This window comes from Lemur catta, chromosome 12 (genome assembly GCF_020740605.2).
Source record: "Lemur catta isolate mLemCat1 chromosome 12, mLemCat1.pri, whole genome shotgun sequence".
NCBI classification, from domain to species: domain Eukaryota; kingdom Metazoa; phylum Chordata; class Mammalia; order Primates; family Lemuridae; genus Lemur; species Lemur catta.
Window position 1 is genome coordinate 23,940,051 of NC_059139.1, and position 27,144 is coordinate 23,967,194.

Here is a 27,144-nt window from a genome sequence, read left to right on the forward strand (position 1 = left end):
GACTCTTTTTTATTTTAAATTCCTTTCTTTTTTATCAATGAAAAATCTCCTGGTCGTTTTTAGGACTGTGAGGACGTGGGAAGTTGAAAATCCAAAGAAGCAAAAAAGTGTCTTTAAGCCACGGACAATGCAGGGTAAAAAAGTCATTCCCACTACGTGCACATATAGCAGAGATGGAAACCTCATAGCAGCTGCCTGCCAGAATGGAAGCATACAGATCTGGGACCGAAATTTGACTGTAAGTCAAGGATATTTAAATATTCTTTCCTTAGAAGATAACTACCTTATAAAGACAAACATGTTAAAATATTATGAAGGTCAATTTCCTGAGTTTAGACCTAATTTAAACTTCAGTGTTAGTTGATCAAACATTGGGACTTTTGCAGTAAACAGCATTTCAGCAAGCATTCCAGCTCAGTATTTTCCAGTGTGTATTAGATTTTGTTTTTAAAATAAGTTTGCTCTTTTGGGAATAAAAGTTAAAGAGCACAGTGCAGTTTATTATATGGCATCTCAATTTATTTGATTCTGAAAGTGAAGAACTTGACAGTAATATCAAACAAGAGTTAAGTAGAGCCTTTGAAAGAATACCCTTTGAAAGGTTTAAGAAAAATTCAAAAAGTCCAGGATGATCTGTGAGCTTTTTTTGCAATTATTTCCATAGTAATTTAAATAATATTTTGTTTTAATATTCTATGATGTTCCATTTGAATAGGTTTTACATTTTTTCTATACAGTTTTAGGTCATTATTAGAATTAATAAATTTTGGAATTGGAAAGGATCATAGAATCTATGGAAATAATGGATACAAAATCCCTCAGCTCATTTTGTGAATTACCAATAAGCTTTAAAAAGGAGTTTTGTTGTATGTATAGATGGTAAAATTTTGGAATGAGGCTAGATTACCAGTGTTAAAATTCTACACAAATGTTATAATACAATTTGGATAGCTTCATTTTAGTAAGAGGATCTAGTCAAATTATTAATTCAATAAATATTTGTTGAATATATACTATGTGCTAGATACTATTCTAGTGCTGAGAGTACTTAACAAAAATTTCTGCCCTCATAGAGTTTTCATTCTAGGTTTTAAAAAAATTAGAAAAATAATCTTCCTTTTAGCTTTGCCCATCAAAAGTTTACATTTTGAAAGGGACCCCAGGAAACAGATGTGTTAAAGTCAGTTGTGTTGGAAGAAGGTAAAAAGTAACAGTGGGGGTAAAAATCCATGCTTATAATGCTGCAAATATCTTTGGCATTTTCTGTTTGTCAGATCATTTTATTTCTGTTTTCATCTCCATTATAAACCCCATAAAGCTTCATAACAGCACAGAGATTTTAAAACTCCTTTGAATTGTAAACTGAGTTTTAACCAAGCAATAAATTTTTTAGTAACTGGCTTTCGTCGACTCTGGGTGCTGTTGATTTAAACATGGAAATTCTAAAACACGTAGTTTTCTTGTGTAGCTTTAATAATAATGTTTTTGGTATATATAGTGCATATGTATCTGCCTTTCTCTTAAAACCCACATAATTTTATAAGTTGAATGTAGTTTTTAAAGATTGGCCTTGCATATCTTAAAGTAATATCTCCTATTACCAATTTTATAAAAAACAAAGCCATTTTAATGACAGTTTCTAAAAAGTATCTCTTAAGCCCTTCTGCTAATCATAGTATTTTATTCTATTTTGTTAGAATTTATTTCACAAATGAATGTATAATTTATTACACCACATCCCATTTGTTATATTTTACTCATATTTTTACATTTGCATGTAAATGTGTATTAACTAAAAACAAATCAAATTGAGAAGAAAAACTTGCAAGCAGGAAACACAGCTTAATGTAATAACAGATTATTAAAAAATTTCTTAACTATTATTTCAACAATAAAAAAATCGTCTACAGAGAAACACTAAAGCTGAAGTAAGAAAGCCTAATAGCAGTAGTTTTTCTATGCGGTATCCAAAGAATTATGTGTTAAATGATGACTAATACATGTTTTGTGATGATTAACTAAAGCTTTCATAATTGCTACATTTAATCATAGAATTCTTATTGGACCGACTTAAACTTTAGCAATTAAACAAAACATTTCTTTAGAATTAAGGTGTCTCTATTAATGATAAATTCCCATGTTCTCAAGACCTACATTTGCTTTAAAATTATACTGGCCAGTATGCTAGCTACTAGCCGTGTTTGCCTATTTTGGTTTCAGTTAATTAAAATAAAATAAAATAAAATTAGAATGTCAGTTCCTTAGTCACACTAGCCGCTTTTCAAGTACCCAACAGCCTCATGTGACTAGTGGCTCCTTATTGGACAGCATAGATATAGAACATTTCCGTCATTGCAGAAAGATCTGTTGGACATTGCTGCCCAAGAGGAGTTTTTGTTTGCCCAAGGTCCCTTTCATTCATATGATGATGGCCTGCCTTTCAATCTGAGGAGAAGGCCACTTCAGAAGAACTTCAGAGGAGCTTCTGAGGGTCTGCACTGCATCCCTGGTTCCCCACTCCGCATTCACCAGCATAATTTGAGCAACAGCAAGGAGGTCATTGCCTGGTTGGAGTAAAGTGAGGGAGGGGCAGAACAGTGGGAGATGACATTGGAGAGAGAACAGCATGTACCCTGACTTTTCACGTGTTGAACCCTTGCCTGTGGTGAACCCCTCAGTCTGTAATGCTCTTCTCCCAAATATTCACATGGTGTTTTGCCTCACCTTTTCCGGTTCAGAGGACTGAAATTTTCTCTCCTCAGCAAGGCCTTCCCTGACCACATTTTATTTAAAATTGCAGCCTTCTCCCTACCAGTGCCACTCTCTATCACTCTTATTTTCTTTCTTAGTGCTGATCACCATCTGACATGTTAGCTATATGTTTCGTCTACTTTTTTATTGAATGTTTCCTTCCAGTAGGATATTGGCTCCATGAGGGAAAGGATTGCTGTCTGTTTTGCTCCCTGCCGTATTCCCAGAGCAAAGAGCGGCCTAGTACATAGCAGGCCTTCAATAACTATTTGTTGAATGAATGAGTGAATGAATGCATGCATTCTAAAAAGGTAACATAAAAGAGATAGTTTATTTCTAAGAAGACATTAAAAAATAGTAGCACAAAAAATATCCTAGTTTTGTGAAAACTCAGTGAGATAAAGTTGTGTGTGTTTGAGTCTTGGGGGTGTGGGGAAGAGGAGAGAGATTGAGGTAATTTTTGGTGTATCCTTAATGATATATAAATACACAATCTGTATATATGACTAATTTTGTATTAGCAAATAAGTGAATTTTTAAAAACTATTTTTATGTCTCTCTCCAGTATAATTTTTGGGCTTTAAAGTAATTCGGACATATAGTCTTACAAATATTTAATGACTTCTGTTCATATAAAAACATTTATCAAATTCATTCTTTTGACTTATTTTGTTAAAAGCAATGTTGCTGGTCTTTAATGTCTATCAAGAATCTACAATATGATGGACTCTTTACTAAAAGAACATACTGTATTTTCTTATATTGAAATCACTATGTGTAGACTAAGTTTTTGTCAGGAAAATGAGATTTATCACATTCACAGAGTTTTGCCTTCCCTAGACACAGGTGGTGGGAGGGAATAATATTTGAGGTTGTTTGATTTGGCAGTAGGCACTACCAACAGCTCGACCCACTGTCTGCCTGACTGCCTCCTACTGCTGTTTTGACCTGCAACCCCTGCATAGATTCTGGGGCTGTCCCTTTTGGGAAAATCAACACACACCATAGTCCCTTAGCAGGAAAGCTCAAGATACGTACTAGATACTACAGGGACATTTCTCCAGCTCAGGGGCTGGTCAGTGCCCATACTCTCAGCTATGCCAGCGAGTGGATCAGAGAAAGCTGAGGCAAGGACTGGTAATCACATCAGAAGATTAGCCTCTGGGCAAATCAAACCCCTGATAAATAAGAAAACAGCAATGAAGGAGAGAGAAATATCCAACACACCAAAAATCTTTAACTGCTGTCAGATAACCCATTTTAAAGGTTGATTTATGTTTTTCTACACCTGTCCTCTTATGAATGCATGTATATACAGGTATATAGATTAAAAAGTTCTGTTTTTACACAGAGACAGAATTTGCAATTTGTTTTTTTCACTTGAAATCATAAAACAGCCTTGTAAGTGAATAGATATAGCTCTATTTCTTTGCTTTTTTAAAATAATTTCTTTATTTAAATGGAATCATGTAGTTTTACATATATAAAATATATACTTTTTCAAGAAATGTTTGGTTTTTTATTATTATTTTATTTGCTATCTCATCTCTTACCATCATTGCCCCATCTCTATCCCATAATGCTTGTAAATTACCTGGTATGTACCTTTCTGTATTTCTCTCCCTATTTGTGTATCAATATTTATCTGCCTATCTATGTCAGGAACATTTCAGCTGATATTTTTGAGCAACTACCACCTCACGGAGAATGAGACAAAGGAAATTTAAACCCCTAAGTAGTTTGTAAAAACATTAGAGAATGATCTGTAAAGATAATTTATGACCAGATGCTGCCTGTAGATGGAGGAATTAGGGAAGGCAGAGGTCATAGTGGGCAGTCATAGTCAGGGCCTCTGGGAGATGTTCAGTCTGGTTAAGTAACATGATTAATTGGGATTGCAGAGTAATAATGTTGATATTTCACTAAGCAGAATATAACGAACTATCCTGCATAAAAAGTGACATAGAAAGTCTCTTTTGAAATTGTTGCTTCTTAAAAGTCTAGAATCTTCTCTGTTAGAATCACCTGGTTAATTTGATACAATGATAAATGCTACAAAGAAAAACAAACCAGAATAAAGACATGTTTGGAAAAGTCCCTGGGAGCCCTCAAGTTGCTTAAAGTCTCTCCCAAATCACTCCTCACGGTTGGATACTATCTGCTGTGCCTTAACATATTAAATATAATTTTTCAAAATTTAAAAACTTGCTTTTAGTAATTTTCTGTTAAATTTTCATAATGTAGCTTTGATCCTTCTTCTTTCACACTTTAAGTAATTTAAGCCAAATTCACATACTATTTGTTAACTACTTTTTGTAGTGATTTTTTTAGTGGATAGTACTTGCTTCTTTTTGCTGCTTTTTGAACATTCTTATGATGTTGTCATAGCCACTGAAAATAAAAGCAATATTTACTTTTATGCCAATTCTGTAAGTATGTGTACTAAGATGAACTATGAGCTAGAAGGAAGAATTTTATGAAGAAAGATTCTTAATATTTACTTCATATTTCTCATTTATACCAATTAGAACAACCTAACCTTTCCTTAAATGGAGTGTTTTAATATCTTTTGATATTAAAGATTTGGAAGATTTTAAAAGAATAATGCATCGAAATATTTTTAGCATATAATGTTTTATCCTTGTTTTGTGATAAATTTGTCGTCTATTGCACAAATTTAGAGTCATACAACTTTGATTTGGAAAACATTTTATGAGACAGTTGTTTATCATTTGCTACCATCTATAAATGTGAAGCTATGTGAACTCATGTTTCACTTAAAAATTTCCCTTTGAGATCATTTTAACCAAAAATAATTGTTTTCAGCGTGTTTTTTTTTTTTTTTTAATTTCTGTGACTTACCAGTTTAGCTACCAATCTTGGGAATAATGTATGCAGAGCTTTTTAAGATTTGATTACTCTGTATTCTTTGAGTATCCTTTATCTTCCTGATAGTAATATGGTCAGAGTGCTTATGAGTTAGACATGACTCCAATGGCTAAGACTGTGCTTGCAGCCCAGGCTAGTGGCCTCCTCCAGGTGCCTTCTCCCTTCTGTCCTCAAAGACTGATCACTTAAAAATAATGAACAACTTTTACCCAAAAATAGGTGTTCAAGTTAAAGTAACAATATTCATTATGAGAGAAGAGAGTAGTTATAGAGGAAAAAACTGTATTTTATTTTTAAAATAATTTTAAAAAGCCAAATTATTTAGAAAATGTTTCTAGTATCCTCCTTTGAGAAGAAATGACCTATCTCTAGGAAGAATATAAAGAGCAATGTTAGAAATCCAAATGCAGATTTTTGTCTCTTCATTAGGCCTAATATTGGGAGTCTAGAAAAATGGACAGTTAAAAGTCTACTGCATAGTTTTCTATAGCACATTGTATAAATGACACCTGAGACATACAATTATATTTATACATTACTTCAGACTTTTCTGTCGCTCAATCCTGACTTTCCTAAGCTCTGTTCTCCTCCTTGTTTTCTTTATTCATGAAATGAGGGCATGATCCCCACCATGTGTGGTTATTATGAGGATTATATTAGGTAATATATTTAAAGCAGCCACACAGGGCATGCACATAACAGGTTCTTAATAACTGTCAGTCTTCCTCCTTTTTCTTTTTAGCTGCTAGGCTACTTATAGTTTTTATAGAATGGTAAAGTTAGACCCCAGGATATTGTTTAACTCTGGCTGTTAAAGTCTTATGAATCTGCGTTTGACAGATTCCTTGATGACTAAAGGTTTAGTTTAGGAAGATAAGAATGTAGGTCCCTTGCCAGTTATTCGTCATATGAAAATACAGCTACTATCAGTAAATTACAACATCACGGACCCAATTTTCAGTTATACCTAAGTAAATATATGAATTATAATTTTTTTTACAAATATTCAAGAGAAAACATATGACATAGAATCTATTCCATAGTATTTTGACATGTATATTTTTCAATGATTACTTTTCAAAAATGCATTATTAATTATTAATTCAAACTCAAAAGTAACCACCAAAACTGCAAAATTACTTGCAGGCTCTAAACTTAAGTTCTGTTTTTTTTTCTCTTATTTTTATTTTTTATTTTTTATTTTATTTTTTTGGTATCAGAAGATGAACTTAAATTCTAATTTGTCCATTATTTTAATGAAAGCTATAAAGTTTTAATGGTAATCCTTTTGTAAAATGCTCTTGTAAATGCTCTTTGTCACATACTATTGGAAGCAACATTTATTAAATGAAAAAATACTGGCTTTTGAAAAAGTTGAGCTAAAAGGTTTTTGAAAAATATGGATTACTATTATCTTTGTTTTTTAACACCAGGTATGTATAAGATAATAATTGAATTTAAAACTTCTGGTTAAACACGGTAAGTTAAACACATTTGTTGGATCCCAGCTACCTCCTGAAACCTCACTAAAGTGACAAGAAAGGCATTTTTTAAAGCATGAACCCACATGAATGAAGAGAACTAGGAGATGATAGCAGAAAAGAGTAGCCAAGACACATTTGGAAGCTGTGAGTGAGATGCATGAATGGTAACTGACTTAGCCACCTAGAGAAAACTGAAACCTTAGCAATGCTGGGGGAAGCCAGTAAAAGACAAACTGGTTTATCTTGCAGTGCTCTCCTCTACCTGTGGCACCAAATTGCTGCGCTCCTCTTGCCATCACAGAAGCCTAAAGAATTACTTTTAGAGAGGGTCTATTACAGAGACCCTATATTTTAGGCAAAGCTGAGATGAGATAAAGATCTTCATATAGAGCTATACTTCCTCTCCCCTTCCTCTGTTGTTCTTATTGTTGTTACATTTACTGAGTGCTTATGTGGGCTAGGCAATATTTTAAGCACTTTACATGTAATATTTCATTTAATCCCTACAGCAACCCTCTCATGCACATACTGTCATTATCATTTTACAGATGAGGAAACCCAGACACAAAGAGATTGAGTTGCCTACTCAGGATTACAGTTAGTATGAGGTATAACTGGTGTTCAGTCCCATGCAGTCCAGCTCAAGAGCCTCTACCAGGCATCAAAAAACTATGGCCCATGTACCAAATCTAGCCCATTACCTGTTTTTGTATGGCCTGCAAGCTGAGAATGGTTTTTAGATTTTAAAATGGTTATATTATTTTTCTATAGCTTCTATAACAAACTACCACAAATTTAGTGACTTAAAACAGCACAAATGTATATTATAATTCTGTAGGTTAGAAGTCTCATTGGGCTAAAATCAAGGTATTGATAGGGTTGTGTTCCTTTCTGGAGAGACTACCTGTATTCCTTGGCTCTTGGTCTCCTCTGTCATCAAGGCTAGGAAGAGTGAGAAGAGTGTGAGTCCTTCTCACATTGTAACACTGAGACCTTTGTTTCTGCTTATGTCTGCCACTTTTAAAGAATCTGTGGTTACTTCGAGCCTACTTGGATAATCCAGGATAATCTCCCTGTTTTAGTCAGTTGATTGGCAACATTAATTCTATCTGAAACCTTAATTTCCCTTTGCCACATAAAATAACATATTGACAGGTTCCAGGCACTAGAACATGGAAATCTCTTGGGGTGCCTACCATGATGGTTTAAAAAAAACTCAAAATATGAAAAATATTTCATGACATATGAAAATTATATGAAATTCAACTTTCAGTGTCCATACATAAATTTTATTAGAATAGCCTTGCTCATTCATTTATATATTATCTGTGACTGTTTTTGCCCTATAATAGCAGAGTTGAATAGTTGCAACAGAGAATATAGTCCTTAAAGACTAAATTATTTACTATCTGGCTTTTACAGAAAAAGATTTTGACCCCTGGTGTAAAGTTTCTAATTTGCTTTTTAGTGTCTTACTCTTAAATATTAATGGGCAGATAAGGATCACCAGACATTTGAGGAAATCCTCTAACATGAAATACAGAGACTAAAGCAAATAGAATAAATAACTCAGAGTGATAATGTAGGAAACTGAAGAAATTTACAAGGAAAAAAGCCCCTTATGATTAATACTCTCAGAGAGAAAAGAGAGTAGTACAGCTGGGAAACTAAAACAGAATACTACTAAAAAAAAAATGTGAACATTTAAAGATCAAGAAAGAGCTCTTGGATAATAAATAAGTGATAGCAGGGTTGGTGGGGTTGGCAAATTCCTGGGAGTATTGAAATCTCCTAGAAAGTAGATATAAATATAGTCAAGGAAATCTCCTAGAAAGTAGAATAAAAGAGAAAAAAGATAGGAGACTTAAAGGGTCGATCCAGTGTTCCATGTTTGACTAGGAAGCTCTAGAAAAAGAAAGTACAGGGGAAGGAGGATGGACTTACATAAGAAGTAGTTACCAACAACAAACAAAAAGGTCTCAGATGCGAAAAAACATGACTTTCCAGGTGGGAAGGACTCATCTGGAAAGAATGAAAAAGACAAACCAAGCCATGCATCATGAAATTTCAGGACACCAGGGATATAGAGAAGATCCTAAGAGCTCACAGAGAGAGAATAAAATAAGAAACATGTGACAGAAGAATAACGGGACCATGTAAGATAGGATGTTGGCAAGATAGTTGCTCAAATGTAGGACCATGGACTCCATATTAGTGGAAATTGTCTTTCTCAGTCTCCTTTTGAGAGGATGAACTGTTTTAAATTCAGTTGTCACTACTTTTAGACTGTTAACTGAATCTGTTTCTCTTAATTCTAGCCTAAGCATTCTTCATTCCAGACATACATTCAAATGCTTATGGAACAACCCACCAAGGCGATATGCCAGAACTTAAGCTCAGTATACTCAAAACACAACTTATCTCTTTTAGAACCTATTCTTTCCTTTCACTTTGCTGTTTCTCTTAATTATTTCCCCATTTAGAACCTGAGAATATTCTCTACCTCCTCTAAACAGTGTCAGTCTTAAAAATTCTGTGTTTTAGTGTCCCTCATGTCTCTCCCCTCAATTTCATCTCTCTTGCCCTCACTCTACTTCATTGTCTCTAACCTGTGTTGCTAGAGAGCCTCCTCACCCATGTCTGTCCATCCTCTGTGATATGCCCAGCCCTAGTTTAAATCATCTTAAATGCAACATTCACTGCTTCAGTGCTTACCATGTACTGAAGGAAGTTCACATTTCTTCAGACTGACACCTACAGCCTTTCAGTTTATATCTTTTTCCAACCTTTGAGTATCTCCCACAACTTTCTTTATAAATAGAAAATCTTTTTAAAATCAGACTGGATTACACGCTGTTCCCTTATGATAATCCTCTAATTTACTGCTTTGGTGCCTTTCCAAAGCACTCTGCCCTTTGTGCCTCTCCCCCAAGGCCCCCACTGCTGGTGGAAATCTCCTCCCCTGAAGAAGGATGCCATTCCCTCCATGATGCTCTCGAACAGTCGTGATGCTCTATTAAAGACCGGAAGATTATATATCTAGGAGTGTAAACCCTGATAATCTTCAAATAACATAATTTGTTCAAATGTTTTTTTTAAAAAGTCTTTCATTTAAAAATCTCATCTTTTTAATAAATGAAGAGTGCTTTGCCAACCCGTGGTGATGGTGAGTTTGCCCAGGCTGCAGACATGTCCAACTAGTGACATAACTTTGGCTCAAGATGTTCAATAGGGAAGGGGTGATTCAGTAGTGAAATAATGCAGTGATCTGGTATCTGTTTACTTTTTCTACCCGTCTGCCTCATGTTTACTAAGCTCTAGGCTAGCTGGCCTCTTTTCATTTGTCAAATATTGCTAGGCTCTGTCCCACCTTGGGGCCTTTGCACTTGTTATCCTTGCTGTAGGTAGACCTTTGCCATGGTTATTGCCTTAGATGTGGCTGTTAACTTCTCATTCTGGCCTCTGGTGAAATGTCATCTCAAAAAAACCACAAAGCAGGGTAGTAGAAGAGAGAATAGATTTAAAAGGCTGGTTCTAGAGCCAAACTGCCTGGCTAGAGTAGTAGCCTGTCCTTTCTCCTATACCTGTATCTCTGTCTCATTGCCTTCTTTTATTGTCTTTATAACACTTACCACTGTGTAACTATTTTGTTTTATTTTTTGTTTACCTGTGTTTTCATTTTGTCTCCCGTTCAACTTTGTACAGTCAGGGACTTTTTGTCTTGTTTGCTGTTTCCCTATGCCTAAGATGAGCATGACATATCAATACATATTTTTTGAATAAATGGGTAAATGAATGAATGAATAAATGCTATCAGAGCATCGTTAGTTTTATCTTAAATTGGTTTGGTTTTCAATTGCTTTATTCTTGCTTGTAAATTTTAAATTACTATTAATCAAATTTCATTATTATCAAATAAGTGTGTTGTTACAAGTTGTTTGATTTAGCCTTCAGAATGTCATGATACTTATTTGCATAAATAGTATTTTCAGCCTATTGTTTTCCAATAACTAGATTTAAAGCATATAATATTAACAGTAGGTAATATTTATTGAAGACTTACTTGGTGCCAGGGACTGTTCCAAGGGCTTTACATATATATTAATTCATTTGACTCTCAGAACAATACTGTGAAGTACTACCATTAACCATATATTTTAGATGAGAAAAAACTAAAGTATAGCAGAAAAAGACTGAACAACTTGGTCATGCAGCTAGTAAGTTGCGGAGCCAGAAATTCTGACTCTGGAATCTGTACTCCTAAATTGCTGTGTTCAACTGTTTTATGGTTCAAAAATGAATGATCCTGATAGAAATGTTCTAAAACTAGATTATGGTGATGGTTGCATACAACTCTGCAAATTAACTAAAAATTGTCAAATTGTACAGTTAAAATGGGTAAATTTTATGGTCTTAAATTATACTATTATAATGATATTTAAAAAGTAAATGATCCATATTTTTATTGTTAAAATGGATTATACTCTTTTCAAAATTGTATGTCAGTGGAACTTTTAACCCTGAGTACTCTTGTCATTGGAATATGGGAATAGATGAAGTAGGTAATCTTTTGCCTTGCCTAAGTTTGCTAAGGACACAAAAGTTTATGTGTCACTGTTATGAGCTCTTTTGGGGTAAGCTCTTTTTCTTCATTACCTTTGAATCCTTTGGTATGCAAAACATATATAGTAGGGACTTTTCTTCTTTTTTCTTTTTTTCTTTTCTTTTCTTTTTTTTTTTTTTAGGTATTAGGGACTTGATAAGTATTTGTTGAATTGAACCTCAAGGGGTTAATTTACTTGCATCTAGATATTTAAATTGTGTTACTCCAGATCCTTGAATTTATACTCTAATTTTGAAATATAGACCTTGTGCAATATACTTAAAAGCCAAAACTTATGCACTGCCTAGATGGATAGATATTAACATATAGAAGGGAAAAAATGTAACCGATGAAAACAATGTATACAAAAACTTGTGGGTTTAGGTGACTGTGTGCTGATCAAAGTTGCTTGAGGAAGCCTGAAGAAAAAATTGAGTTAACATAAGTATTTACTTATAAAGATATTAAAAAGTATTGTTAAAACATTTTAGCTCACAAGTTAGAAGAATTAAAATTTTCTGCTAAACACAACAGGAGTAGAAAATGTATATTAATATTTATAGGTATGTGTTGATATTTAGGACAGAAAAACTGAAAATTAGTTATGAACCAAAAATTCCAGTTTAAAATATATGAATAAGAGATGCTGTTATGGAGTCAAATGTTGGAGCAGTTAATATAATCTTACATTTTCATTACATTGACTAAAGAGACCAAAGGGGCTACTAAGATTCAGAGAAGGATGTAATTCTGCTTTGTCACTATTTGGTGACTTGAATTTAGCCAAAACGTAAAGGTCAAAATGAAATATCTATAAAAAAAGAGAAGATGTTTTTATCTGCATTGCTTGTAATTATGTTTAGAGACAGTCATTTGGTAACTGTCTGCAATTTCATTAGACAATGTATCCAACACACATAGCTTATGATTTCCTCTGAAAATCTGGTCCCAAGTTTTGCCTCTTTAATGGGCTCAAAGAAAGTTAATTTTGGCTATTTTTTATATTGTAAAAGTAATTTATATTTTTTTGTAAAAAATATTCATCTAAAATAGAAAAGCGTATGAAAAAATAAGTCACCTATAACTATGCCACCCAGAGATGACCATTCCTAGATTATTTTCTGTATTGACATACAAGGTGTGTGTGCCTTGCATGTGCATGTGTTTCAGTTTATTAGGGTTTTTAGTAGCCTTTATAATTAGCACCCCTCTTCCCTACCTGAGTTCTAAACAAATTGGGAAATAAGACTAATCACTAAAGCATGGCAGATGAAGGCCAGAATCTACCTTTCTCTATAGATTCCACAATTAAAGGAGGAGGAGGAAAGCCAGAAGTGCTTGCTGACTAACTCCTGCAGTGGGATAGATTGCCCACCAGCCTTAGCTAACACTGAGCCTCACCAGGCCCCAGGAGGATTTAGGGCATGGAGCCCAGAGGAAAATTACTCCCAAAGGGCAGCTTGCACCCAAGAAGGAAAAGGAAAGAGCTGACATTCTCAGTTATTTTTCCAACATCACAAATCAGATTAATCAGCTAACTTCTTTCCCTAGAGAAGAGTGAATGAGGAAATGGGAAAAAGTTGGAGTGGGAATATATCAGGTCAAATAGGGCTTTTTTTGGCTATTTAAAGGAGTTTGGATACTCTTCTGAGGATAATGGGAAGCCATTAGATGGATTTGTGGAGAGAATTGATGTGATCCAAGTTACATTTTTAAAAGAATCATTCTGGCTGTTCTACATGGGGAATAACAATAGAGAAAGAAAGGTAGAAGCAGGATGACTGGTTAGGGGCTATTTCAGACATTCCGGTAATTTCCTGAATGAGAGTGGTAATGGTAGAAGTGTTGTTTTGATTCTGAATTTTTTTTGAAGCCAGAGTTACCAAATGGATATTAATGTAAAGCTCATTTTTCACAATATTTTAAATTACACCCTTTAAAAAAGAGTTGTGCACTTGTATAAAATAGAAAATTTAATTTGGACAATGATTCCATAAAACACATTGATCCTTCCCTGTCATGGTGCCTGATTTTCTAATGGTTAGTAGGCCCTTAGCGAGTTGAGAATTTGGGTTGCAAGAAACAGAGGAAGACTTTTTTGATTTGTGTTATTCTGGCTAATTTCAAAGTTAACTTTATTTTTATTATTATCTTGTATCAATTGGCAATATGGAGTAAATGCTCCCTAATTCTTTTTCTTTTTTTAAAAAAAAGACTTTTGGCATCTTATAAAGCACAAGTAAAGTTTTCTGTGGTTGTCTAGATAGGACCGTTACGTCGTCTAAAATGGTCAGATTCTCTGCAGGATGACTGTAGTCTCTAGAAAGCCTATAAAAGGGATGCCTCTCTCTAGTAGAGATATTTCCTGAGCCATGGTTCTCAGCTTCAGGACAGCTATGATTTATTTTGTAAGCTGATGAGGCCAAACATTACTGTTTTAACCATTATAAACAAAATAGTAAATGTTAAATGTTCACTTAATAGAGCCACTAGTAGGGCTTTTATATACAGAAGTAAGGTCTGAGCCAAAAATGTGAAACAGTTCTCTGGTCTGTGTGCATTCTCTTTTAACCTGCTCTTTGATTCATTGCAACTGGAGAAGTGATGCAACTAGTGATGATTTGAGCTCCAAAACTTTTGGTGCTACTGTGAGTCCTCCCTGGGTTTCTTTTTTTTTATTATTATTATTTTTTGCTTCTACTAATTACCCAAGCCTTAGTAATTTGCCATATTTCTTAAAACTTTTATTATGTTAGACCCAAATTAAAAAGCATTGCACAATTCCGTTAAACCTCAACATTTCAGAGTATTTTTAATATTTACAAGGTTTGTTCTGTATCAGTTTTTGTGGCTTTGAGCTCTAGCTCACAAAATCATACAAGTATAAAATCTTAATTCAGACACAATTTTAAAGTTATTGCCCAAATTTCTGTATAGTTATTTTTAAAAACTATTTTTCACTCTGAATGGTGTAATTTTTTTTTCTGTCAAAATTTTAACTTGGATGGAAAACACTGATGCTGCACGGATGCTCATGAGGCAGGTGGTTGAGAAGCCAGTCACTGCATTCATCATGTGGTAACCTGGTTTTGTTCCAAAAAAACAGTTTTTATATCCTCTCAATCTGAAAACATAACAGAGAGAAAGGACCTACTTGTCTTGGAAAGCTGTATTTTTTTTTAACCACAGAAAATTACATTTTACATTCTGACCAACTACACACATCTTTGCACAGACACACAGGCATATAAAACTGAAAAAGAAATGTACTATAACAATTTCTAATCTTGCAGTGTGCAGTCTAGTTTTGTTTCATTCCACTCCAGTCCATTTTTTAAACTGCTGATCACAATCTATTGAATTGATTTTATGACCTACTAATGAGTTAGAATCCAGAGTCTGAAAAACACCTCTAAGGCATGCCCCAAATAAAATTCGATCTTCACAGCAGCCTTGTGAGGTAGGCAAGGCTAATATTAATCTTTTTAAAACATAGCTAAAGCCTACACTTAGAAGTTGAACTGAAGAACTGAAGACAGAAGAAATGGTTTGGGGCCCTGAATGAGCAGAGGGCATCATGAACACAATGTGCACTTCAATGGTCATGGAGGAGAAGTGGAGTTGCAGGGATTTAGAATAGGAGGCAGATGGATCCAAAAGACATTTTGCTTGCCTTGGGATTTTTGCCTTAGCTCTGGAACACATCTGGTATGTCCCCAGAAATCACCTGTGGTTAGAATATACCAGCCTGTTGGTGTCTTGAAAACCTACCAAACTTATAATAGTTTGCAGGGCTCCACTCCTTAGCTTCTTATAGTTCACACCCAGAAATCTCATCTATACCAATCTACTCCAGTTTCTCTAGGTAAGTCTATTTCCCTACTTCATTTATTTGCATTATTTGCAATTCTGGCCATCTCTATACATCACCTTACTGTTTTTTAATTGTTAAAAATTGATTTATTTAAAAATTCTAAATAATTTTAAAAATTGAGACAAAATTCACATAACATATAATAAAATTAACCAAGTAAAGCATACAGTTCAGTGGTATTTATTGTATTCACAATGTTGTGTAATAACTACCACTGTCTAGTTTCAAAACTGTTTCATTACCTCAAAAAACCACTCCATACCTATTAAGTAATCATTCCTCATTCCCGTATTCTTTTGTGAGGGGGGTAGGGGGCCCAGATCTCACTCTGTCACCCAGGCAGGAGTGTAATGGCATGATCATAACTTACTGCAGCCTCAAACTCCTGGGCACAAACGATCCTCCTGCCTCAGCCTCCCAAGTAGCTGGGACTACAGGCATGCACCACCATGCCTGGCTAATTTTTAAAAATCTTTTATAGAGACAAGGTCTCTCTCTGTTGCCCAAGCTGATCTTGAACACCTGGCCTCAAGTGATCCTCCTGCCTTGGCCTTCCAAAGCACTGTGATTACAGGCATGAGCCACCTCGTCCAGTCACCCCATTCTTAAAGGAAACATTATAACACTACCGTAAATAAAAAGCAATGTTACTGTAAATAGAACATAGTGAATATGTTAAATGCATTAAAAATACAGCAATTACAAATACCTGCTAGGTACTATTATCTGCCAAGGCTCTGTGTCTGAGATTTTTCTGTGTTAAAAGGGATATTAGCAAAAGTTAATGGAGATATTCAAGACAAATTAGTGCTAAATCAAGACTTTCTGCTTGATGTAATTAGAAGAATTGAAGGAGAATTTTAAAAATATAACTTTCTCACTGTGAGATTCACTGCTATTTAATGCTATTTCCTTTACCATCTAAAATCTGTCTTGGTGTAGCTGAATTCATCCTTTCCTTGACTTCATTATTAAAGGGATTGTATATTATTCCCAGAGTCTTCTATAACTGAATTCCTGGAATCCAGAGTGTGTTCTACTAAGTATGGTATTATAGTTTTCATTATTATCCTTGATCATATAAAATCAGGTATTTACCAAATAGTGACCTTTAGGTGCTTTGGGAGTTTTAAAGAAAAAAACACACATACTACTCTCAAATAATATAAATCTTTGTTGTGAAAATCAATTTATATACAGTTAACATTTAGATAATAGTCAATAGACAAGTGGATTGTATTCTAAAAGTTCTCTGGTTTAAATTGTTTGGAACTTGTATCCTTGGAAACTGTGCTAATATTGGCTATTATTATGAATATTCCACACTAGCCCAATGTAGCTCATCTTTTTGTGCTCTTCTTTAAGCTCCCCAGAGGTAGCTCTGGTAAAATAAAAGAGTATTTGTATCTCAAATCTCAGTTTCCCTGTCTGAACAATACGCTTCATTTCTACCTGGTTATAAGGATCAAATAAGATAATCTTTGTGAAAGTGCACAGCACAATACTTAGTTGAAGGTCAATAAGTGTGCATTCATTTTTTCCATCACTCATATTCATAGTCTTGTTAATATGTGATAGAACTACATCAAGACAGTTTGCCCGAGCTATAAGAAACAATGGTGATATAGCACCTCTTGTATTTTCTTGGATAGACCTGGAACCCATTCTACTAAGTGAAGTATCCCAAGAATGGAAAAATTAGCACCACATGTACTCACCATCAAATTGGTTTCACTGATCATCACCTAAGAGCACATTTAGGAATAACATTAATAGGGTGTTGAGCAGATGTGGCGGGGGATGGGTGTATACATACATAATAAGTGCGATGCGCACTGTCTAGGGGATGGACACGCTTGAAGCTCTGATTTGGAGGGGAGGGGGTCAAGGGCAATATATGTAACCTAAACTTTTGTACCCTCATAATATGCTGAAATAAAAAAAAAAAAGACAGTTTGCCCAAAGAAGTCAGTTAGCTTTGTTCTAATGTGATATATAGAGCTTGACCAGAGAATTTGCCTCCTTCTTACTGCTACCTACCTCAATCAACATTAGTAGTGGTAGCAGTGATAGCAATATTAGTAGTAGTAATTTTTATTATTATTATATTAATAGCAGCTAACATTGTTCAGCTACTATGTACCAGGAATTATTCTAAATGCTTTTAGTGTACTTGCTCATTGTTATAGCTCTGTGAGGTTAGTATTCTTGTCCCTATTTTAAGGGCAAATTAACTGAGATTAAGTAATTTACCTAAGGACACACAGTAAGAGGTAGGTAGATCTGGGATTTGACACTACGCAGTCTGGCTCCAGAGTCTATATTTTTAACCATGAACTCTAGGGCCTCTCAGAGAATGGGATCCCATTCATCCACCCGAACTGAAAGGGCTGTCAGTAAGGGAGAGACTCTGGAGGGCTCATTCTTCTCTACAGGTTGTTCAAAAGCCAGAAAATGTATATTATCAAGGGCAAAATTGTCTGTCAGAGGATCTGGCTCACATAGAAAAATCTTACTTCCCATGTGTTCTCCCACAGAGTGCCAGCATATCTGGGTGAGTGGAGAATAGAACCAGGAGAGAGGAAGGGGGAGGGAACACAGTGTGAAGATAATTCCCTGGGTCCTTCTATTACAGTTAATGAGGAATAGAGGTTGAAGAAGGAAAGAGATCAGTTTTGACTCAAGTACAGTCAGGTGCCACATAATGACGTTTCAGTCAATGATGGACCATATATATGATGGTGGTCCCCTAAGATTATAATGGAACTGAAAAATTCCTATTGCCTGCTGACTATCTACCATTATAGCACAATGCATTACTCACGTGTTTGTGGTGATGTTGGTGTACACAAACCTACTGCGCTGCCCGCCATGTAAAAGTTGTGCATAATTATGTACAGTACCTAATACTTGCTAATGATAAAAAATTGCTGTTACTGGTTTATGTATTTACCATACTTTTATTGTCAGAGTGTACTCCTACTTATTAAAAACAAAAAAGTTAACTGTAAAACAGCCTCAGGCAGGTCCTTCAGGGGATAGTCCAGAAGAAGGCGTTGTTATCATAGGAGATGACAGCTCCATGTGTGTCATTGCTCCTGAAGACCTTCCAGTGGGATAAGATGTAGAGGTGGAAGAAAGTGATATTGATGATCCTGACCCTGTGTAGGCCTAGGCTAATGTGTGTGTTTGTGTCTTAGTTTTAACCAAAAAAAAAAAAAGGTTAAAACATTAAAAAAAATTAAAAATAGAAAAGAACTTACAGAATAAGGATATAAAGAAAGAAAATATTTTTGTACAGTTATACAGTGTGTTTTGTGTTTTAAGCTATGTGTTATCACAAAAGAATCAAAAAATTAAAAACATTTAAAAGTTTATAAAATAAAAAGTTACAGTAAACTAAGGTTAATTTATTATTGAAGAAAGAAAAATATTTTTAATAAATTTAGTATAGTCTAAGTGTACAGTGTTTACAACGTCTACAATATTGTACAGTAATGTCCTAAGCCTTCACATTCACAAACCACTCAGTGACTCACCCAGAGCAACTTTTAGTCCTGTAAGCTCCATTCATGGTAAGTGCCCTATATAGGTATGCCATTTTTTAAAATCTTTCATACTGTATTTTTACTGTACCTTTTCTATGCTTAGATATGTTTAGATAAACAAATACTTACTATTGTATAACAGTTGCCTACAGTATTCAGTACAGTAACATGCTGTGCAGGGCTGTAGCCTAGGATCAATAGGCTTTCCCCTATGACCTAAGTGTGTAATAGGCTATACCATCAGGTTGTGTAAGTACACTCTGTGATGTTTGTACAAGAAAGAAATCACCTAAGGACACATTTCTCAGAACTTATCCCCATCGTTAAGCAATGCATGACTATAATTAGGCAAGGAGAGACTACCAGAGTTTTTTCCCTCAGCCATTTTTCCAAGTGCTATCGCTTAAATTGACTGTATTAGAAGTACTTATAAATTTTATATCTCTTTCCCTTAAGGAAAATAATGTGTCAAGCCCACATACATTGAAAGAAATAATTTATTCTATACTATATCTATGCATTATATATTTAATTACTGAGGTAGTGAAGCAAGATTATAGAAATGGCATAAAATTAAAACACTTTGCTAAGTTTAAATGGCCATAACTTAAGTGGAATTCTTTGTCATTGACTATATCTAGTGGTGAGATGACATTTTACTATTTTTACTTTTAAACCTAGGAAAGTTAGCCTGTAAACCATTTAGTAGTACAGCAAGCTTTCCAAATGCTATGAGTTAAAACATATGGAGATACTAAAGATACTTGGATGGGGTGTGAATGTTTTCCCACACACATAAAATGTGTGTCTCAAAGAAGGAAAGATATTTTAGACATTTCACTGAATACTAGTTTAAAGCTACAGCAAAATACATGATAGTCACTATTTTCATATTTATAAATTAAGAATACTTTTGTTATATAAGATATGATAAGCCAAAAAATAAAAAAATTATCTACTGTATTCCTAAATCCATATTCTTAGACAGTGCCCCCCTTGTATAAACCTGAAACAAATAGGGCTGTGTGTGCGCATGTATGTATGTTCAAGTTTGATAGTGATTGCCAACTTGTGTAAAGTTTCCCCACTTACAAAAACTTGGACCAATTTTTATCTATGTTATCTTACAGGAGAGTATTTTTTAATATTTTAAAAACCAACACATATTTTGTGTTTTCCATTGGTCTCTAAAGACTTTGTTAAGCTTTGCTTTTTATACTCTGTGTGTCACAAAAACAGTGGATACATTAAATATGCTTTTTAAAATAAATCTCTAACCCACATAGTGATTTGCTATCACCCTCTTGGTGGTATTGAGGTGGAATAATGTTGAGAGGGAAGCCTATTTTTTTTCCCCTTTTAGTAAATGGCTTTAAGCAAGAGAGATGCATGATAAGACATGCGTTTTTGAGGAATTACTTTGTTGTCTATATGGAAGATAGGTTGGAAGAAATTAAGGCAAGAAGCGGGGGCCAGTCAAGAGCTATCTGATGAGTCCAATCCCAAGTGAGAGGTGATGAGAATCTCAACCAAGTATGGGAGTAAGAATGGAGACCAGAGAATGTATTGGAAAGAGATTTAGGGTATAGATCACATATGATACAACTTGGTAAATGTTTGTATATAAGTAATGAAGTATGAGTGGTTTATGAGAATAAGTAATTGGAGACCCAAGCTACCTGTCAAGGTAGGAAGATTTGCCTGTGGAAATGGAGGGAGAAGGAAAGGCTGTAATAAATTCAGTTTTGGATGTGAGTCACAAAATCTCAACTCCGTATCCAACTTAGTTGATAAATAAATGAATTAATTTACTAATTCTTGGGGTTTGTATACACACCCCTGGATCCTAAGAAAAACACCCAAACCGTTCTGACCTGGGGCTAGATATCTGCTTCCAAAACTTCACTGAGATCTGATTCTTTCCTCCAGAGTCCTCTAGCCTAATTTCCTTGTTTTTGCTGGTTGACTCTCCATGCCTTGACCTTGTGCCTCCTGTACCTGTGTTACTACTTTGCTGAAGACCTCTACCCATGTTTAACTATAATCTTTACTAGCTTTCTTCCTGCCCTACTCAACTTTGGATCAAATTTCCTTCTGGATGCATATCCTTGAGTGAGATGGCACAATGAACCTCATAAAAGATGTATTTCTCAGTGTGTCTGTGGGCTAAATTTGATAGGGGGTAGAAGAGGACACCACACTGTAGTATAGAAGAAGAGCACTGTGTAACAGGTCTTTTTTACTGCTGTTTTAAAACTATTAATAGCTGTTTAAAGTAAAGTGCTGAACCTCTCCATGCCTCAGTCTCCTTCTGTAAAATAAGTAGGTTAGCTAAAGGACCACTAAAACTCCACTTCCAGTTGTAAAACTTCATCACAGAATTTACATCTGCAATATTTGGCTCTATAGAATTGGACTTGATAAAACTGTGGCCACAAAAGAAAATTCCCAGTGTACTTTAAAAAAATAGATAAATTAAATCTTTGTTATAGAAGTTAGATGGAAGAATAAATCTCAATGAGAATAATTTCAGTAAAATTAAATTGAAAAGGAAAAACACTGGAAATGGTGTATTTGTACTGCAAAGGTAATTGATTAAAGAATTAAGTTAGCTTAAGGGAGCTCACTCTGGAATATATTTTCTCAATGGTATTAGTCAAAGTTGAAATAACTTGATTTAAAAAATGATGGGGGCATTTCAAAAGGACACACTAGCCAACTGGAAGGAACTCCCAGTGGCCAAATCTGGACAAGCGTATAAACTATAACCCATAGAATAAATTAAAGATTCATGAATTTACATGGATATAAATAATTTAATAAGTAGAGAAGAAATAATTCCTTATAATAAAATTCCAATTAATAAATGTAGAGGAAATTATAGAAATAGAAAATCACCATGAGGCAAATACCACAGTAATAATTATTGCAATCAAGAATCACTGATGGATGCTAAAGTTAGTTGGACAAAGATATAATGAGAAATAGAATATTTATGTAGTCTCAAGAGTATAAAGGAGGCCGGGTGCGGTGGCTCACACCTGTAATCCTAGCACTCTGGGAGGCCGAGGCGGGTGGATCGTTTGAGCTAAGGAGTTCTAGACCAGCCTGAGCAAGAGCGAGACCCCGTCTCTACTAAAAATAGAAAAAAATTATCTGGACAGCTAAAAATATACATAGAAAAAATTAGCCGGGTGTGGTGGTGCATGCCTGTAGTCCCAGCTACTCGGAAGGCTGAGGCAGGAGGATTGCTTGAGCCCAGGAGTTTGAGGTTGCTGTGAGCTAGGCTGATGCCACGGCACTCTAGCCTGGGCAACAGAGTAAGACTCTGTCTCAAAAAAAAAAAAAAAAAGTATAAAAGGAAAATAGGAACTTTACACTGAATAAACCTGCCAGACACCACCTTAACCAAGTGATTAAAGGTAGCATCACCTGTATACTGACATCATGTAACTCCTGATATGATGCATGAGAAGGGACAACATTGCTTCTGTTACATTCTTGCCAAAATGTATAACCTCAGCGTAATAATGAGAAAACATCAGACAAATCCTACTTGAGAGACAGTCTGTAAAATAACTGGCCAGTACTCTTCACATGTGTCAAAATCATGAGCTATCCCAGAGTGGTGGAGTCTAACATGACAACTAAATGCAATGTGGGATCCTGGGTTTGATATGGACCATAAGAAGCACACTAGTGGGAAAACTGGTGAAATTGGAATAAGGTCTATAATTAATTAGTTAATAGAATTCTGTCAATGTTAATTTTCTGCTTTGTCAATAGTTATACCATGGTTATGGTAGAAGTTAACATTAGGAGAAGTTGGGGGAAGGGTACATGAGGGGAGCTCTCTGTAATATTTTTAACAACGTTTCTTTAGGTCTAGAATTATTGTAAAATGAACAGTTTAAAATTGTATTTTAACCTCAAAAAAATGTTTTTGAAACAGCCTTGCTGTCAACATAGCAAGATTAAGTCAGTTCACACAAACCCTCCTCTCCCACATACCTATACATTAAGACTGAAAACACTAAAATTAATCATTTTGAAAAAATTGAAAGAGATAATTTTAGGACAGCAAGAAGTTCTGTATAATAAATAGAGAGGTAAACTTTAGGTCCTTAACATCCCTGAAGATTAGTAAAAACTTAAAATAGGAATATATTCAAGAAGCACATGTATGTACAAATGATTTACCTTTTGAGAGTGACCTTCTGGAGGACAATCACATCTCCTGGTGTCACTAAATGGGTCATAGAGTACATGAGTCTTGGAAGCAGAGCACAGTTCCCGCTCCAAAAGCCAACAAGGCCAAATGCTTATTTTCCTGGCCTCCTTTGTGTTACTAGAATGCCGGTGTTGAACCTAGGCTTGGCCAGTCAAATCCATCCCCTCTGGGCTTTGAGTCAGGAGCTAGTGAGAGGGAAGAATACATTCCAGTGTGGCAGCAGGAGTAGTGGCAACATCCACTTTTCAGGTGTCACATTCAGCATTCTAGAGTGTCAGTGATATCTTCCATGATGGTTCTGGGTCTTGAATCTGTCTGGGGTCTGGGCTGTGCCAAGCCTTCCTTATTCCCATATATTTTCTGAGCCTGCTTGTTTAGCTTCCTTGGCAATTTGGGGATCTACTTTTTATTCTTTCAGTAATTTCGTTTTCTGCTACAATTGAGAACTCCAACTGCTATGTATTGCTATACAAAAGTTTAGACGTGGTATCTTTCTATCTCCATCCCACCAAAATAAATTTATGTTTTAAGACTTGTTTTAAGTTATGTATATTTTTCACCATTTCAAGTTTTAATTTGCTTTTATATATATTATTCTTAGCTAGTGAGTTGAGTTTGAGTATTATTATAGTGCAGTGATTAATAGTGTGGACTCTGGAGTTTATGCCTGGATTTAAATTCAGGCTCTGCCATTTATTATTAATAGCTGATTGAGTTTTTAGTAGTTATAAAATGGGGATAATAGCAGTACCCACCCCAAGATTTGTAAGGAGGACTAAATATATACATACACACACATGCATGTACACACAAAGAGCTTAGAGCGGTGCTTGGCCGGTAGTAAGCTCTATATTTCAGTATTAGCTATTGTTATTATTTTAATTCTAATATCAGCTTAGAAGTTTACATATGTTTTTTTTCTGATTTTAATATGCCAAGTTCTGAAACTCCTTTTGTGTCAGCAGTACCTTTCCTCTTGGTAAACCTCTCTAGTAAGTATCTTACAGGAGAAAGTTCACACTGATGCTGAAATCTGAGATCAGATTTTGTGAATTGGTATATGAATGAATTGATGACATTCTTGACAGTTGTTGGAATCTATACAGCATCTGAGTTTTTGCCTGATTTGCTTAAAAGGAGAAATGATAACTAGGACCTAAATTTAAGAAGGAAATGGAGCTGTTGTTTTCAAAAACAAAACAAAATACTAGTTAATTAAAGTCAATTAATTAACTTTGAGCATTTCTAGAATAATTTAATATATATGGTATTTAAAAGAAAAATTATCTAAATTAATTAAATGGATTTTTTAAGCCTGATGAACAAAATTAGGCTATTCACTGCCTTCCCAAGGGATAAGTTGGAACATTTAGAAGAAATGTAGACCATAAAAACAAACCCAGGGAGAATATTCATTTAAATAATGAACAGCAGCATCATTATGTCAAAGCTTTGAAATTCTTTCCCTAGTTGCCTATTGGAATAAGTTTTCCTTAAAGAACTATCATAACAACATGATGGGAAAACGTGAGAAACTTCCTTACAACTTTACACATTCTGATCATGTGATTAAGACTCAGGGAAGTGGTTTTAATCATTATAAGTAATATGACCATGATTCTTTCCCAGTGGATATGGACCTCATTATCCATCTCTGAAGACTCATCAAAACTTTCCTCACAGTTTTATTGTAGTAAACAGTCTATAAAAGGAAAGCCAGAGTTCTCACTGGGACTACTGGTAAGACAGGAAAAAGTTAAAAATTACTCTCTAACTACTTTTCCTGCCTCATTTGTGGATCGAAGAACTCTGATCTGTGAACCTTATGTATGCATGAGTGTTTTTAAGTCTTAATTCCTTCACTTTCTTGGCTCTTACACTCTTTCTGATATAACTTTATTGTACAATTCTCTGTCAATGGCTCTTGGCTTTTACATGTTAGTTGATGCCAGTGTCATCTGTTTTGGATTATAAGCTCCTTGAGGGCAGTGACTCTTGGCTTGGGTTCTACAACACTCTTTGATGGTGATCATGATGACAAATTGGTTTCCTCCTTTGATTTGAAGTATACCCTTGACGTTAGCATATTCTGAGAATTACTAATATAGCAACTGTTTCTCAATATTCATTTACTTTTAAATTTCCTTGTGTCATATCAAAACAAAAGAATAGCTATCGTTTGTTGATTATTTTCTGGGTACCAGAAGTGTGTTTGAGCACTGTACATTTGTTATTTCATCTAATTCTCACCAAAACTCACTGAAATTGGTATTATCATTTTTATTCTCATTTTACAGATGAGAAAACTAAGGCTTAAAGAGGTTAAATAACTTGCCTATTGTTGTTCAGCTAGAAGTATTATAGCCAAGAAACCTGGGTCTATCTGACTTTAAAGATACTGCTTTCAACCACTGTATCATGGTTTTCTTTGAGTCCCCATGGACATTTGCATTTGATTGTTTTATGTCTCTAAAATCTATATTTAAAAATTTTTTTTTCTCATACAGTGCTTACTATTACCATGATTGTAATAGCATAACCTTAAAAAACAAAAAAGTATTTTACTGATTTGTCTTTATTTACTAGGGGAAAAATTCTAAAAATGTCTCAAATATCTATTCTATTTATCTAACATTGAAAAACCTATTATTTTAATTTTTAATGCTGTTTAGAAAATGAGAGTGAACATTCCTGACGGTCACTGTACATGCTGACACATTTTATATTTTCATGATAATTCTTCTATAGATATGTCTTATTTTTTCTGATGTGGTATTCACTAGTTTTTGGTAAATAGGCTATATTGTGTGGGGTTTTTTTTTTCGTTGAGAGAATGATGGAGTTAAAAATAATCACAATAATAATTTTAAAAGAACATGCTGACATTTAGATCTAAAGACTTTTCCTCTAGGCTATAAAGTCTTAAAAGTAGGTCACACATTGGGTTTAAACTCTGAGCAGATACTTGCTCTCTGTATTAGCTTACCTTTTGATCTTAAAGCAGCACTTATTCTTGACTTCAGTAAATTTTAAATTGTCCTTCCAAATTTGGAAATACTGTATGACATGAAAAGTCACCAGTCATTTTAAAAGGAGAAAATTAAAGAAACAAGTTCTGCACTTTCCTGTTCTGTCTCATTGAAGAATTGGAAGTTTTCTTCTATCAGTGATTTAAGCTAGAAATACAAGACAGTTAAAAAATACAGAAGTTCATGCTCACTTGAATAAAGTTGAAGTATAGGGTAGCATCCTTAAAATTCTCTATAGGATTACTTTTCATTAACCAGAGGACAGTAGAGAAAGAGAATGTTTATAGGCTACAGCCTGCGTCATGAGTTAGCATAATTGCCAATTCACTTGCTTCCCAATACTCTATTCATTACAAGAAAACTACTGTAGGTCTTTGGAACTAGTTTTCCTCAGTTCCAACACCACTACAAACCACTGAAGAATATGACCTTGAGCCTTTTCTCTTTTATTTCCCTGATTCATAGCATACTTTCTTATACTTAGAATTTCTCTTCCAGCCTCTCCTGCCCTATACTGCTTAGTTCCATTAAGTGTAAACATCAGGCTCATTTCTCTGCTGTAGGTACTGGTGACTGAAGCACTTATTTTTGCAAACTGATTATTGTTCTGTAGTAGCATAACTATTTTATATGCCAATTATTTTTAGAAAGGCCTTTTCTGTGGCCAGAGGGAGTTGGTGAAGTTGGAGTTGTAATTAAAGTTTATTTAAAAAGTTTTAGATCTAGTAACTTTCA

At 34.6% G+C, this 27,144-nt stretch overlaps 1 protein-coding gene across 1 annotated transcript in view; it reads left to right on the forward strand.

The window, feature by feature from the left end:
- WDR70 (WD repeat domain 70) overlaps nucleotides 1-27,144 on the forward strand; it is a 214,126-nt gene that overhangs the window by 118,680 nt on the left and 68,302 nt on the right. Inside the window, exon 10 of the mRNA XM_045566608.1 lies at nucleotides 64-238. Within this exon, the coding sequence (XP_045422564.1) occupies nucleotides 64-238 (175 nt within the window). The remainder of the gene's footprint in view (nucleotides 1-63; nucleotides 239-27,144) is intronic.